This window comes from Rana temporaria, chromosome 7, assembly GCF_905171775.1.
Source record: "Rana temporaria chromosome 7, aRanTem1.1, whole genome shotgun sequence".
NCBI lineage: Eukaryota > Metazoa > Chordata > Amphibia > Anura > Ranidae > Rana > Rana temporaria.
Window position 1 is genome coordinate 68,213,209 of NC_053495.1, and position 16,116 is coordinate 68,229,324.

At 45.5% G+C, this 16,116-nt stretch overlaps 1 protein-coding gene across 1 annotated transcript in view; it reads right to left on the minus strand.

Annotated features, from left to right (window-relative positions):
* Nucleotides 1-281: 281 nt before the first annotated feature.
* Nucleotides 282-16,116, minus strand: part of GALR3 (galanin receptor 3) — an 84,769-nt gene continuing 68,934 nt past the window's right edge. Inside the window, exon 3 of the mRNA XM_040359561.1 lies at nt 282-1,948. Coding sequence (XP_040215495.1) covers nt 1,141-1,948 — 808 coding nt within the window. The 3' untranslated portion in view covers nt 282-1,140. The remainder of the gene's footprint in view (nt 1,949-16,116) is intronic.

A 16,116-nucleotide genomic window follows, 5' to 3' on the forward strand; every position in this document is an offset into this window, starting at 1 on the left:
CTGTCCACAAGAGAGGTGGCTATCTTGATGAAGGAAACCAGGGGAGGACCTGCCCTGGAGGAGACCGGCAAAGTGCTAGCGTCTCGGGTGAGGCCTGGTGACCCACTGGCTTAAAGGCTCTTCTACTGCTCGGCTGGAGGTTCGGGACTTTGAAATCCTGTGGCAGAGGATTCCTGGAGACATCCAAGTTCATACAAAGGTCTGTGGCAGAGACCATCTGGACATTGGTTCGTGCATCATCCCGGCTGCTAGGTCAAGTGAGAGGGGACTATCCGGGTGAGCAATACCCACTCAATAGCTGAGAGTGATTTATTCTGTACCGTGTGCCTGAACCTTACCCAGCCCTTCTCCTCCCACCTACTTTCCCTATTCCAAATTACCATGCAGTAAAAGAAATAAAGCCTAACTGTTGGAGGTTTTACATCTGTCTGGACATTGCATTTATTATGGACTCTCCCATCCTGACAACGAAGCTACAGAGGTAACGTGCAAACCCAAAATTTAACCAGCAGCTCTTCCAGGGGTAGTGCTACATAATAAAATCACATTTCCCTTTACTATGAATTCACCTGTGTTTGGGGTCTATGGCATGAAAACTGGGTATGTGTTTACATTTACCACATTTAGCTGACAATAAAGATAAAGCAGGTCTTTCTGAAACCTGATTGTTTGGATATACTTCCAAGAAGAAAATTGCATGTTTTTGTAAAAATAATATATGTTGGAATTGCACATAAATTGCCTGCGTCATTGCAAAATCTTATCAGCATTATACAGTCCAAGAGTAATATAGTTACAATTGCATACCATCAATTGATGTTTCATCAAAAAGACAACGTAAGGAATGAAAAATGTAAACCACAGAAAAAATGATCTGGGCTTTTTCTGAGACAAATATAATTCCCCCAATATTCTCTTGTGTAGACCAGCGCCTTACACATCCATGTCAGATCTTATCCAAAGCAGATACAATATAAGTGATGTTGAGAGAGGTACGTAAAGAAGCTAGAACATCCTTTAGTCTACAGTCAGACCCTACAATTGTAGATGAATTAGGATCAGCTACCAGCAGAGCTTTGTTAACTCCTTCTGTGATGCTGCTTTGAGACTTCATTTGGTATTCCTTTGTTCTTCGCAAGTCTATGTTGTTTGTGTTGTAAAGCCAACAGCCTTGGGCAACCGTGTTCCCCAGCTTCCACCAACCACCCTGTGACTTGTTGACTCTTCTGAACTAAGACCCTCAATAACTTCATCTCTTGCTACTCTTCCACTTCGTGCAGTATCCTCTTGAACTTGGGTGACCTCTGTGTGTCCAGCATAGAAACCAGCTACAGTATTGGCAGTTTGAACTGCATGAACCTTATTGCGTGCACGTTTCTGAGTCAGCATACATGTAAAAACTTGTTTAAATCTCTTACGAAAGTGCTTAGAGATGAGAGCATACACAATTGGATTAAGGCAAGAATTGGCATAGGACATGCAATGAGATACCAGACGAAAAGCATAGGTGGCTCTATTGAAGGGAAAGTGTCCAAACCAAAAGCAAAGAATGACTAAGTGGTGAGGTAGCCAGCAAATGCAGAACAGCACAGCCACTATGATAATCATTTTGGTTACTTTATGCTTGGCTTTTCTGGATTCAGACACTGTTTTTACAGGGTCCACTGAAGTCCACAGAAAGCAGATGGTTCTAGCATAGGAGAGACCAAGAATAAGCACAGGAAGGAGGTAGCCAAAAACAAAAGTAGACACATCCATTATCTTCCTCTTACGATCCTCCCAGTTAGGAATACAGATAGGTACTTGATTATAGAGAATAATATGGTAGTAGCTCAAGTAAGGCCCAGCAAACAGGATAGAAAGGGCCCATATAACTGCAATAGCTGCAAGGGCATTCCTAGAGGTACGGAGGTCTCTGGATTTGAGTGGGTAGCGGATGGCTAGGTACCTGCAGAAAAAAGGATAAATGAACAGGAATTAGAATAAATATGTAAATATCGGATATATTTACCTGTAAAATCAAAATAATGTCAAGCAACCTGAAATAATTAATGCAATTTAGTAATATGTTTCCTTGATTTGTAGAGCGGTTAACTCAAACTTAAAGTGGTATTAAACCAGTATCAAAAATATAATATATTTTAGCTTACCAATACTTAAATGTGGTGGTTGAATTTGTTTTCCTTTCTTTAGGCTTTTTGCCTTTATTGTCTCCTAGTGATCCTGTAAGTAACACACTTTCTGTCTTTCAGTTGAGGAGTTAAAGAGCCACCTTTGAATAGCAGCAATATCAGTCTGGGGAGAGGGGGGTGTTGGATGCACTAGCAGATTTAGGGCCAGTTCACACTTGATATCTGACTTCCAGGGCACAAGTCGCATGACATGTCAAAATCAATGGTTCCCTATGAGAGCTGTCTTAATTGGTCCAACTTTAAATATGCTCCTTGCACTACTTTGGTACAACTGATTTGAATGTAAGTCGCATCCAAGTTGGATCATCATCTTAAAGCGGAGGTTCACACAAAAAGTGAACCTCTGCTTTTTGGATCCCTCCCCCCCTCCGGTGACACATTTGGCACATTTCAGGGGGGAGGGGGGGTGCAGATACCTGTCTGAGACAGTTATTTGCACCACTTCCGGGTCTGATCCCCGCAGGGAATCCAGCCTGAGACGTTACACCCACCCCCCCCCCGCTGTCTTCTGGGAAACACTGTTCCCAGGAGAGAGCAGGGACCAGTGACGGCAGACCACGATCCTCTAGCATGCGCAGTAGGGAATCAGGCAGTGAAACCGCCAGGCTTCACTTCCTGATTCCCTCAACGAGGATGGCGGCGGAAGCAGCCGAGGACCGAGTGATTGCTCAGCCTCGGCTGCTGACATCGCGGGCACGCTGGACAGGTAAGTGTCCATTTTTTAAAAGTCAGCAGCTGCCATATTTGTAGCTGCTGACTTTAAAAAAAAAAATCGTCAGAACCTCCGCTTTAACTGATCCGACTTGTGGCATTCGACTTGTGCTCTGATAATCTTAAGAGGGAACTCCACGCCAATATTTAAAAAACCTGTGTGGGGGTCCCCCCCGAGACAATGGGCCCTTTGGTCTGGTATGGACTTTTAGGGGAAACCCCACGTCATTTTTTTTTTTTCGGCGTGGGGACCCCCTCAGAATCCATACCAGACCCCAGGGCTGTCTTAATGAGAGGGCACACCTGGGCACTGCCCAGGGGCCCCAGCTGCATGGGGGGCCCCTGCATTTTCCCCAAAGCAGCTAGTCCTTGAGCCCACTCTGCCCCGAAATTGGGGGACCCATGATGGCACTGAGAGTGATGGATACACAGGGGAGGCAGTCTGGCAGTGGTGTGCCATGCTGTGCAGAACGATACCTATTTCACAGCCAGCAGGGAGGGGCAGGGCCAGAGCGCCAGTGATGCTCTGACCCCACCCCCATGCAAGCTTGGGTGCTCAGGACTCGAAGGCTGCGGGGTAGGAGCTGGAGAGGGAGCTGCTAAGTTGGCAGCACTGAGAGCCCACCTGCGGAAGTAGCATTGTGGATGGTGTCATGGTAAGCCCAGCTGTCCAGCACTTTTTTCCCCTGAAAGGCTTGGAATGGCCGGAGGGATGCTCCCTCCTCCACCCCTCTTTCTGCCTGCTTGATTGGTATAGGTGAGTGCAGTGCTGGAGGTGGGCACAGAGCCAAAAGTTTACATGCACTGTATCTCCACTGGAAAAGGGGGTACTACATGGATGGAATAATGGTGCTGGGGGATATCAAGGATGTATAGGGAAAAACAATGCTAAGGGGGGATTTGGGGTGTATAGGGGGTAGCAATTCTTGGGGTGGCTTGGGTGGTTATAGCGCTATAGGTATCAGAGATGTAGAGAGGCCACAGTGTAGGGGGTATCAGGGATGTAGTGGGGTCACAATACAAGGGGTATCTTATGGTATATGGTTACAGTGCTGGGGGGATTATCTAGGGTGTAGAGGGGTCAGAGTGCTGAAGGGATATCTGGGATGTAGAGGGGTCAGAGTTCTGGTGGGGGTATCTGGGGCGTAGAGGGGCCATAGTGCTGGGGAGGCATCAATCTACCAGATATATTATATGCACAGGACAGCTTTGTTACTTTATGTATGTAGTATTTTCCCACTGTTTCTTTGCTGGACAGAATGATTGTTCATGTAGTTAATGTGGAGCTCCACCCACTCCGCTTGTCTGCCTCCTTCCTACTTGATGTCCGTTTACCTGCACTGACTCCATCTCCATCGTAGGGGCCAAAGAGCATTACTTTGCCCAGGGGCCCATGATGCCAGACCCTCCACCACCAGGCCATATGCCCTGAACATGGAGGGTGGGTGCTTTCTGCATCCCCCCAATTTTTTGGAATATGAAAAAATTACTGTATATACTCGAGTATAAGCTGAGGACCAGGGCAGATCCTAGGCAGGTGGGGCGCCGAAGTGCCAGAGTTCTCCCCTCCTTCTGGCAGTGCTTGGGGGAGGGGCCGCTCCTCTTCCTGACACAAGAGTTCTAGGTTTCAGTGGCTGCTGAGTGCAGATGGGCAGGAATAAATTCCTCACACTGGGAGTCTTGGATCCTGCACTGTCTCTACCAGCTCCAGTTGGAATGCCTCTCACTCTGATCTCTATCTCGGGCTGCAGAGAGAACCGAGGTGAGTCACAGTGTTCAGTGTGCTGTATGATGGCATCCCCAGTATCCCTTTACACGTGCTCTGGGTTGCCCCTGCTCTAGATGTTTTATGGCATGATAGGATACACAGCCCCTGTCCCTTCCTGCGCCTCAGTAGTTCATCTACAGATGTGATGTATCATGAGATGTACTAAGAGCCCTTTCACACGGACAGTGGGGGGCAGCGACGATAGTTTTAGCTGTGCTTTACCGTAGTTTTAGAGGTACTTTTAACCCTCACTAGTCGCCAACTCAAAGGATCGGACAAAGGCGGAAATATCGTCATAATGGATAATTCCAGATATGAGGATATGTGCTTGAGGATACTGAAGGACACCAAGTGTTACAAAAAAATCTCCCCCTCTATAGTGGCCAGAATGAATGAGGAATTTTACCAGCTAGTGGACGAATCCTTCAGAGATGGAGCGATCTATCAAGATATCTGGGACTTCATCCGCACCCGATATCCACGCATAACGACAGTGCACAAAAATCTGCACAACCCTCCGGGTAGGCCGATCATTTCAGGGAATGGATCCATCTCTGAAGGAGCAAGTCGCTTCATTGATCAACATCTGAGACCCCATGTCTTAAACCTTCCCTCTTACACAAAAGACACAATTAATTTATTACAGATTCTTGAAGATCTGACTATTCCCCCTACAGCTTTTTTGGTTACAGTAGATGTTGAATCCTTATACCTCATGCTCAAGGTATTCAGGCAGTCCTGAGAACCTTACAACAGAGACCGACAACTGATTGGAAACTAAATAGTTTCATCGTGCAGATGTTGGAATACATCTTGCAACACAATGTTTTTCTTTTTCAGGGCTCCCACTACCTCCAGGTACAGGGTGTGGCTATGGGGACGTGCTGTGCACCCTCATACGCCAACCTGTACCTGGGGGAGTGGGAGAAGGCTTTTCTATCAGGAGATCATGCATCGATGACTGTTTGATGGCACGAGGTTACTCTAAAACAAGCCTTAGAAAGGCTTTCAATAGAGTCTTGGGAATCAAAAGACGTAATTTGATTTTCAAAAAGAAAATAACATCCCTCGTATCATAATGACTTACTCTGATGCACATCTAAAAATCCGGAAGATTGTAAATAAATACTGGTCCATCCTCACTGAGGATCCAAGTCTAAAGGGATACATAACTCCCAAACCCCAAATTACTTTTAGGAAGGCAACATCCATTGGGAATATGCTCGTGCAGAGTGTATATAAGGGTGAAATTAGATGTGATCAATGTAAAACTTTTGGAACCTATTCATGCGGTACATGCACGCAATGCTCAGTCATAGGTGGAGGGCCCACTTTGGCACTCCCCAATGGGGATACCTTCAATTTATGCCAATTGCAAAACACAAGGGGTAGTGTACATCATGATTTGCCAATGGAGCCTTCTACATTGGCAAAACCACACAAAAACTTAAAGCGGAGTTCCACCCAAAAGTGAAACTTCCGCTTAATCCATTCCTCGCCCCCTTACAAGCCACATTTGACAAGTAATTTTTTTTGCGGGGGGAGAGGGGGCTTCAGGAGGAGTGGGACTTCCTGTCCCACTTCCTCCTTCCGCCGAGGGGCTGCAAAGGCGAATAGTCTAATCGCCTTTTGGCAGCCCCTCCCTGTAGGCGATCACCTGGGACACGTGACAGGTCCCAGGCGATCGCCTGTCCAATCAGATGGCACAGCGCCGCTTGCGCATGCGCAGTGAGTGCCCGGCCGTGAACCTGAAAGCTATCATGGCCAGGTGCCCACAGTTAGGATGGAGACGCCGGCGGAGAGGGGGGAGAGGAGCGGAGCTCCGTGTGGCGCGGCGCTGGACAGTGGAGCAGGTAAGTGTATGTTTATTAAAAGCCAGCAGCTACACTTTTTGTAGCTGCTGACTTTTAATAAACATTAAAAATGAGTGGAACACCCCTTTAAGAAACGAGTGGAAAAACATGTATATAGCATGAAAATTGGGAACCTATACCTCCCATTGGGGAGGCATGTAGCAAGACAACATCAGTATAAAATGCCCAAAGTTATGTTTTCAGTTTTAGAACGTATACATATTCCACAGAGCGGTGGAGACTGGAATAAGGCCTTGCTCCAGTGGGAGATGCATTGGATCAGATGCCTTAAAGCCACCACCCCTCCGGGCCTTAATGAGATGGAGAGCTTCAGGCCCTTCTTGGATGGATTCAGCTCAGGGGAATCGGACTAATTCTTCCCTTTTTTCTCTCCTATTGTCCTGGTTTTATTTTCTGTTTTTGTTGGGCTTTTCTCGTTCTTTTTCATCATCCCATTGGCCCCCCACCCCTGACCAGGGTTACCCTACCAACAAGATCTTCGTGAGTTTCTTTCAGTGGAACCCTGGGGGATCTTCTTGAGACACAGTGTACATATTTTTGGGGTTTTATTTATTTCAAGGTTATTGTTTAAATTTAATCAAATTTGATCATAATAATCTGTATATATTTATGAAAATTTGTATGCTCAGTACATTGATATGCCTTGTGCTTGCCTGATCCCGACGATATCACCGTGCTGCCCTTTTCATTTAGTTCCAATTCTGACCACTGGGTGCCTTCCCTATCATCCGGTGCCAGGGAAAGAAGTTTCATGGTTTTTCAGCCACGCTGTTTCCTTGGACTTCATGATCTCCTAAGTTACATTCTGGGGCCGGGATTCAGAAAGAACTTACGCCGACGTATCTATTGATACGCCGCATAAGTTCAAGAATGCGCCGTCGTATCTATGCGCTGTATTCAGTACACAAGGTACGCCTGAATTTTGCCAAGATACGACCGACGTAAGTCTCCTACGCGTCGTATCTTGGGTGCATATTTACACTGGCCGCTAGGGGCGCTTCCGTAGATTTACGCGTCAAATATGTAAATGATCTAGATACGCCGATTCATGTACATACTTGCGCCCGTCGCAGTAAGCTACCCTGTTTGCGTAAGGCGTATGGCCGGCGTAACTTGACCCCTCATAAAGCAGGGGTAAGTCATGTTAAGGTATGGATGTCGAAAAACGTCGGAACAGCCGTCGTATTTTAAGTCGTTTACGTAAGTCGTACGTGAATGGGGCTGGGCGTAGGTTACGTTCACGTCATATGAATGGAGCCGGCGTATCTTAGGGAGTAAATTCGACGTGATTCTGAGCATGCATGCGCCGTTCGTTCAGCCATGCATTTACATGGGGTCACGCTTCATTATAATACTACACGCCCACTGCCTTGCTACTTTGAATTAGGCGGACTTACGCCGGCCATTTTACGTTACGCCGGCGCAAGAAAGGGAGAAAGTGCTTTGTGAATACAGTACAAGCCTCTCCAAGTTACGTCGGCTTAGCGCATATCAGATGCGCTATGCCTATCTAAACATGCGCCAATCTCTCTGAATCCCGGCCTGGGGGTTTAAATTCCTTGGCACTGCCGGTATTTAGTCCTGTATATTATGATCTATAGGGAATGCACACTACCCCTGGACCTAGGTGTTTTGGAGGTGCATCTCTTTGATCTTTCCCCTCTCCATATTTTTTGCCCTTTTTGTATATCCCTGGTGTCCATATTTGCTGTCTATGTACTGATATGTACCTCTTTTCCCACTTCCAATATGGCGGCATCGGCGCTTCCGGTCTGGGCTCGCTGATGCCATTGGGAACTGGAGGAGGGTTTTTTCAGTCATATGTGATCTGTTTGCCTGTGGTTTCCATGGTCGCGGTTTGGGAGTCTTTCTTCCTCCACGTCCATGTACCACGAGGCTCTCCTGCTGCTCATAGGCTTAGAGCGTTACTAATACGCTCGGTGATTGGCGCGGCCCGCAAAGTAGGAGGGACCACACCATTCATGGTCCACCCCTCACAGCGATTAGTGCGACCCACTAAGTAGGAGGGACCGTACTGTGACAAATACATGTGACGCATCCTTCAGCTGATGCAGTCACATGATGGACACAGACCAATTAGGACATCAGAGGGGCTATAAAAGGATGCCTAGGAGACTGAATGGCGTCATTCTCTCTCCCCAGCATGTTAGCTGTGGAGCTCTTCCTGCTCACAAGACTTTCCGTATCCCTGAGGAATTATCGGACTGAGATTCCTACACTTTTTTGGATGTAACTTCCACCTTAGGTAAGCAGTATAGGATAAGCATGCTTTATACTTATAAACATGCTTGCTTTTTAAACTAATGGGCCAATATTATTTTATATTCTGGAGACAGGATCCATGGACATTGGATCCTTGTTCCTAGTCTCTGATGATACAGGTTGGGTGACCCAGTACATGATCAGAGAAGCGGATTGGATTAGGAACTTTTTGACAGCACAGTGATTGCTGGGGAATGGATGCACATGTATAGGCATTTTATGAAGTGAGTTTTTTCTGCCTTTTCTTTTGTTCTTTAAATAACTTTATATCATTGGATATGATTAGTTTCTATTCTATTCAATTTATTTTTCTTTATTTAGATTAAAAAGACACAATATGATATCCCTGAGAAAGATCAAATTGTAATGATTGTTTTGAAACGCATCGGATGAGCCACTCTTCCATTCTACCCCCGTCGGGGAATTTTGTAATGTGGCATTGTGTCATTTTGTTATTTATATGAATCTATTTTTCTCCTATATGATATTGTATTGCAATGAATTTTTCTACTATTTTGTATAATAAATCAACAATTTTTTTTTTATATATTTTTGATTATTATTGTTGCCCACATAATCCCAACCCTAGAGGTTTTCATATTCACAATTTTCAAGGAATGATGGCAACTTCATGGTCCCATGTACAGGCTGTTTTTTTCACAACTAAAGGGTTCAAATCGCTTTAGGAGCAGTGTATACACACACTAACGTGCCTTAAAGAAGCTACTTGCAGGGAATTTTTTGACGTCCTACCAGCACACTGCTCCAGTGTAAAAGCACTCGGGCTCTCATACTGGGATTGCAGATGAGGCTTTTTTCAGGCTCTATTTTTAACGCTAAAGAGGCTGGAAAACGCCTCCAGTGTGAAAGGGGTCTAATGGACCATCTCCTGTACTATTGTCTGCAGTCTCTGATCATCTCCTGTAGTATGTCTGCAGTCTCTGATCTTCTCCTGTACTATGTCTACAGTCTCTGACCATCTCCAGTATCATGTCTGCAGTCTCTGACCATCTCCTGTATCATGTCTGTAGAATGTCTGGGGGTCTAACAGACTCTCTAACAGAAGCTCTCTCTGTGTCCATCAGAGAGGCCTCCCTCCAGATCCCAATAAAGTACTCTGCTTCTCTTCCTGTATTTTATTTATTGTTAAAAGTTCATGTAAGGTTCCCAGGGTAACGAAGACTTTGTGGTGGAGCATTTCTGTGGTAGTTGCCATAGAAACATTTCTAATGGGGAGGCGTTGGTAAAATGACCACGCCCATGTGGGGCGCCAGAAATATTTCTGCACCCAGGTGCCTGTGACCCTAGGATCGGCCCTGGAAATATCAGTTTGTAAATGGTTAGAAAACTGGCTAAAAGACAGAATTCAGAGAGTAGTGGTTAATGATTCATACTCTGAATGGTCTAAGGTTATCAGTGGTGTTCCCCAAGGTTCAGTGCTGGGACCCTTACTTTTTAATACCTTTATAAATGATATTCGGTCTGGGATCAAAAGTAACATTTCTGTCTTTGCAGATACCAAGCTATGCAGTGGAATAACATCCTTACAGGATGTCTCCAATTTACAAGCTCTGACTAAGTGGCAGATGAGGTTTAATGTTGGAGGCTAATGATATGCATGCATCATACATACTAGGGGGAGTACAGCTGGGGGGATCCATAGTGGAGAAGGATCTGGGGGTTTTGGTAGATCATAAGCTCAATAATGGCATGCAATGCCAAGCTGCGGTTTCCAAAGCAAGCAAAGTCCTTTCTTGTATCAAGAGAGGTATGAACTCCAGAGAAAGATATAATTTTGCCCCTGTTCAAATCATTAGTAAGACCTCATCTGGAATATGCAGTTCAGTTTTGGGCACCAGTTCTCAAAAAGGATATCGGGGAACTGGAGAAAGTGCAGAGAAGGGCAACCAAACTGATAAGAGGCATAGAGGAGCTCAGCTATGAGGAAAGATTAGAGGAAATTAAGTCATTCACTCTTGAGAAGAAAATAAGGGGGGATATGATCAACATGTACAAATATATAAGGGGTCCATATAGTGAACTTGCTGTTGAGTTTTTCGCTTTACAGTCAACACAGAGGACACAGGGGCACTCTTTATGTCTAGAGGAAAAGAGATTTCATCTCCAAATACAGAAAAGTTTCTTCACAGTAAGAGCTGTGAAAATGTGGAATAGGCTCCCTCCAGAGGTAGTTCTGGCCAGCTCAGTAGATTGTTTTAAGAAAGGTCTGGATACTTTCCTAAATGTACATAATATATCAGGGTACTAACATTTATAGATAAAGTCTTCCTCTGGATCAACTGTGGGTATAGAATTGTACGATATTTTTTAAAAATTTTTATGGTTGAACTAGATGGACTTGTGTATTTTTTCAACCTGACTAACTATTTAACTATCAGTCCCTGACATGGAGGAGCTTACAATGTAAAGTCCCTACCACCAGTTGCGTCGCTGGGGGGGTGGGGTGCAGTCCGCACCTGGGTGACACCAGGCTGAGACTGGCATCTGTGCCGCGGCTCCCTCTTTCCCTTACAGATCTCCTCAGCTGCATGCAATGTGTGGGGAGAGTGGGGGAGGAGGGAGTGAGGCAGAGACAGAGGTGCCCGGAGTCTGACACTGACTGTTCCACATGCCACAATCATCTCTCTCCCCAGACTATAGCCGCCTCCTCCTCGGCTGAGGAAGAGGGACAGCGAGTTGCAACAGTTGCCCAGGGCCGAGGTATTGCAGAGGAGGGGACATCTATGCTGCCAGGAGTCATTTTAGGGAGGGGGGGGGGTTGAGGGTATGTACTGGGGAATGCTTTGTTTTGGGTAAGAAATTACTAAAATGAGGGGGGGGGGAGATTTGACGTTTAACTCCCCCAGCACAATTTCTCTCCCCTCCCAATGCACCATCTAGCACAAATCCTCTAACCCCAACCCCCAAAATCAAAGATCCCATCCCTGCTCTATCCACCCCCCATCCCAGCTCCATCCACCCCCGCGATCCCATCCCTGCTCCATCCAACCCCCCATCCCAGCTCCATCCATCCCCCGATCCCATTCCGGCTCCATCCACCCCCCCCATCCCATCCCTACTCCATCCTCTCTCTCTGTGTCTTTGCTCTGTAAAATGGTAGCTGCCATGCCACGCTGCAGCTGACTGGAATCTGAAATGCAGGCGCCTCTGGATAACCTGGAACACCAGCCGGTTCGCTACACTCAAGAAGCGATACTGTCCGCAGAGATCCCTCTAGGTATAGCTGTCCGGTTCCCCACTGTGTAGGCCTCAAATCATCAGTAACTCCCTGTCACACAGACCTCCTGCATTTTGAGTCAAAACCAGGGTCGATCCTAGGGTCACAGGCACCTGGGTTCAGAAATATTTCTGGCGCCCCCACATGGGCACATAATTTTACTAACTCCTCTCCTTTAGAAATGTTTCTATGTCAACGACCACAGAAATGCTCCCCCACAAAGTCTTCATTACCCAGGGATCCTTACATGATCTCTTAACAATAAACAAAATACAGGAAGAGAAGCAGAGTACTTTATTGGGACCTGGAGGGAGGCCTCTGTGATTGACATAGAGAGGGCTTCTGTTAGAGAGTCTGTTAAACCCCCAGACATTCTACAGACATGATACAGTAGATGATCAGAGACTGCAGACATGATACTGGAGATGGTCAGAGACTGCAGACATGATACTAGAGTTGGCCGCTAGTGGGGGTTAAAAGTACCTCTAAAACTACGGTAAAGCACAGCTAAAACTATCGGCGCTTTGCAGCCGATGCCCCCCACTGTCAGTGTGAAAGGGCTCTTAGTACATCTCATGATAAATCACATCTGTAGATAGACTACTGAGGCACAGGAAGGGACAGGGGCTGTGTATCCTATGTAATCTATGATGCCATAAAACATCTAGAGCAGGGATAAAGGGGTAAAGGGATGCTGGAGATGCCATCCTCCAGCACACAGCACACTGAACACTGTGACTCACCTCGGTTCGCTCTGCAGCCCGAGATAGAGATCAGAGGGAGAGGCATTCCAACCGGAGTTGGTAGAGACAGTGCGGGATCCCAGACTCCCAGTGTGAGGAATTTATTACTGCCCATCAGCACTCAGCAGCCACTGAAAACTAGAACTCTCGTGTCAGGAAGAGGAGCGGCCCCTCCCCTGAGCACTGCCAGAAGGAGGGGAGAACTCTTGCACTTCGGCGCCCCACCTCTGCAGGTACCTGGGTGCAAAGCACCCTGCGCACCCTGCCTAGGATCGGCTCTGGATATTTCCAAGTTTGTAGACCTTACCTTACACATGAGCAGTGTGTGTGGAACTGTATCGAACGCTTTTTACAGGATGCATAAATTATAGGTGCTTTAAAAATACCTATGATAATATGCAGTGCCTTATGTAGTCTGTCAAATCAGCCCTTCCCTCTTTACAGCCTCTGCCCTTAATCTTTTAATTGGTATTCCAATCCTTTAGGTCTGATTCACACCTATGCATTTTTAGTGCTTTTTGCATTTTGCAGATTTGTACTACAGAACGTGTTAAATAGAGTGTAGTGCAAATCTGAAAAATACAAAAAGGACTAAAAATGCATAGGTGTGAATTAGGCCTTAACTCCTGGTCTAAAAACTAGTTTTGAGGCAGTACAGCCCAACGTATTTAGTTTCACTGTGTATGATATCACTGCCTGCAATGAGAAGGTGGGTCTAATCTAACAGAGGATACTGTTAGATTAAGTAGATTGGTATGGTCCCCATGCAAGCGCTCAATACATAATAAATGTATTGGATTGCACATTTTAATCAATATCAGTACTGTAAAACAAATACAGTTATAAGTCAGATTTGTGACTGTCATGAGGTCAAAAATTTCTGTTATTTGTTCAGTATTCTTAATGCGGTTTATTATATTTTTGACACTTAGGCCTGGTTTACATTAGTGTGATTTATGATGCAACTTAAGTCGCACATACTTGCATAACAATGGAAATAACAATGTTTTTAATGTTTCACATCAATGCAACACAGCTGAGATGTAACTTTGGGGAAGGATCCTGTGCTACTTTGGTGCAATGCAGTGACATTTTGTGGTCAATAGACTTCAATGGAAACGCATCAGAAATGCATGTACCTGTATATGCATTTTTGATGAGGAGGTACTAGTAGCTGCCACCCAAGCTATAAAATCGCAACCATAAATGCACGGCACTAAAATTGCATGACAATCACAAAGCACTTGTATAAATATCACACAGCTCCTGCACTGCATAATTGCACCAAAAATCGCATTCAAAACTCATTGCACTAATGTGAACCAGGTCATTCAACTAGCATGCAAAAAAAACGGACGATCTGTCGTCCGGTTTTTGGATTGTGTGTACGAGTTATTAGCGCCTATCAGCTTGCAGTTCTCAATTTATTTCTCCACAGCACTGTGGTAATTCATTGAGTCTTCCAGTCAGCAAGAATTGGCTTCGGCTTACCCGGAATGTATGGGTAGGCCTAGACACTGACAGTGTGCAGCAGACCTGCATGACATCAACAATCTCCTGATGGCTAGTGCAATGCTTTACAGGCTCCTAATGCAAAAAATAATAAATGCACATTTTTTTTTTACCTGCAAAAAGATGTGCATTCATTATTTTTTGTACAGCGGTGAACTTATCCTTTAATTGCTTCCGGACCGCCCACCGCAGATATACTGCGACAGAGCGGCCCGTCTGCGCAAAATCACACACCTGTATGTGATTTTGTGTACACAGTGTAGGGGACGCGCGTGCACGCCACCAGAGCACCGCTCCTGCTGTGATTGAAAACAGAGGGAGCCAATCGACGTGTCCTGCGGATGCTGTGACCCGCCGATCATTCACAGGCGACACGGTAAACAAGGCACACCACTGATCTGTCAGTGTGGAAAAGAGAGATCTTCTGTTTTAGCTAAGCTAAAACATGACCTCTACTTTCCTCCAGTGTAACACTCCCCCCACAGTTAGAAAGTATTCCCTAGGACACATTTAACCCCTTGATCGCCCTCTAGTGTTAACCCCTTCCCTGCCATTGTCATTTATACAGGGATCAGTGCATTTTTTTAGCACTGATCACTGTATTGGTGTCACTGGTCTCAAAAAAGTGTCACTTAGTGTCAGATTTGTCCGCCACAATATCACAGTCCTGCTAAAAATTGCTGATCGCCGCCATTACTAGTAAAAAAAATGCCATAAATCGAACCCATAGTTTGTAGACACCACAACTTTTGCGCAAACCATTTAAATGCTTATTAGGATTTGTTTTTACCAAAAATATGTAGCAGAATACATATTGACCTAAACTGTTGAAGAAATTGGAAAATTTGGAAATGTTTTATAGCAGAAAGTAAGGAATATAGTTTTTTACTCAAAATTGCTGCTCTTTTTTTGTTTATAGCACAAAAAATAAAAGCCGCAGAGGTAATCAAATACCAATAAATGAAAGCTCCAATTGTGGGGGAAAAAAGGGCATCAATTGTATTTGGGCACAGCATTGCACGTGCAATTGTCAGTTAAAGCAATGCAGTGCTGTATCGCAAAAAATGGCCTGGTCAGGAATTGAGTAAAACCTTCCGGGGCTGAAGTGGTTAAAGGGGTTGTAAAAGCATAAGGTTTATTATCTTAAAGGGTATGTAAAGGTAATTTTTTTTTTAATTAACAAACATTTTATACTTACCTCCACGTTGCAGCTCGTTTTGCACAGAGTGGCCACGAACCTGGTCTTCTGGGGTCCCTCGGCGACTAGCATGGTGAGGAGTTCTTGCGGGCGCGCTCCTGTGATACAGCTGACGGCTATAGCTGCTCACTGTATCACACGGCCCCGCGCGCCACGTCATTGGATGTGATTGACAGCAGCGCCAGCCAATGGCTCTCTGTCCATCGATATCCACGAGATTCTTCCTTCTGATTAGCTGAGACACAGCAGAAGCGCCATTGGCTCCCGCTGCTGTCAATGTCAGCTACCCAATCAGGAGAGAGAAGGGGCGGGGCTCTGTGTCTGAATGGACATAGGGAGCTGTGACTCGGCTTGGGTGTTTGCTGTGGGGTCCCTCAATGGGAGAGAGGGGCCAGGATTACAGAAGGGGGACTCAACAATCGGAGGATCTGGGCTGCTCTGTGCAAATCCACTGCAACAGAACAGGTAAGTATATTATTGTAATTTTTATAGGAAAAAAAACGAGACTTTACAATCACAATCACAAGCTTTGAAAACAAAATGATGAAAGCCAATTGGTGATTATGCACAGCTGTTCCACTTTTGCTAAATGCTCCT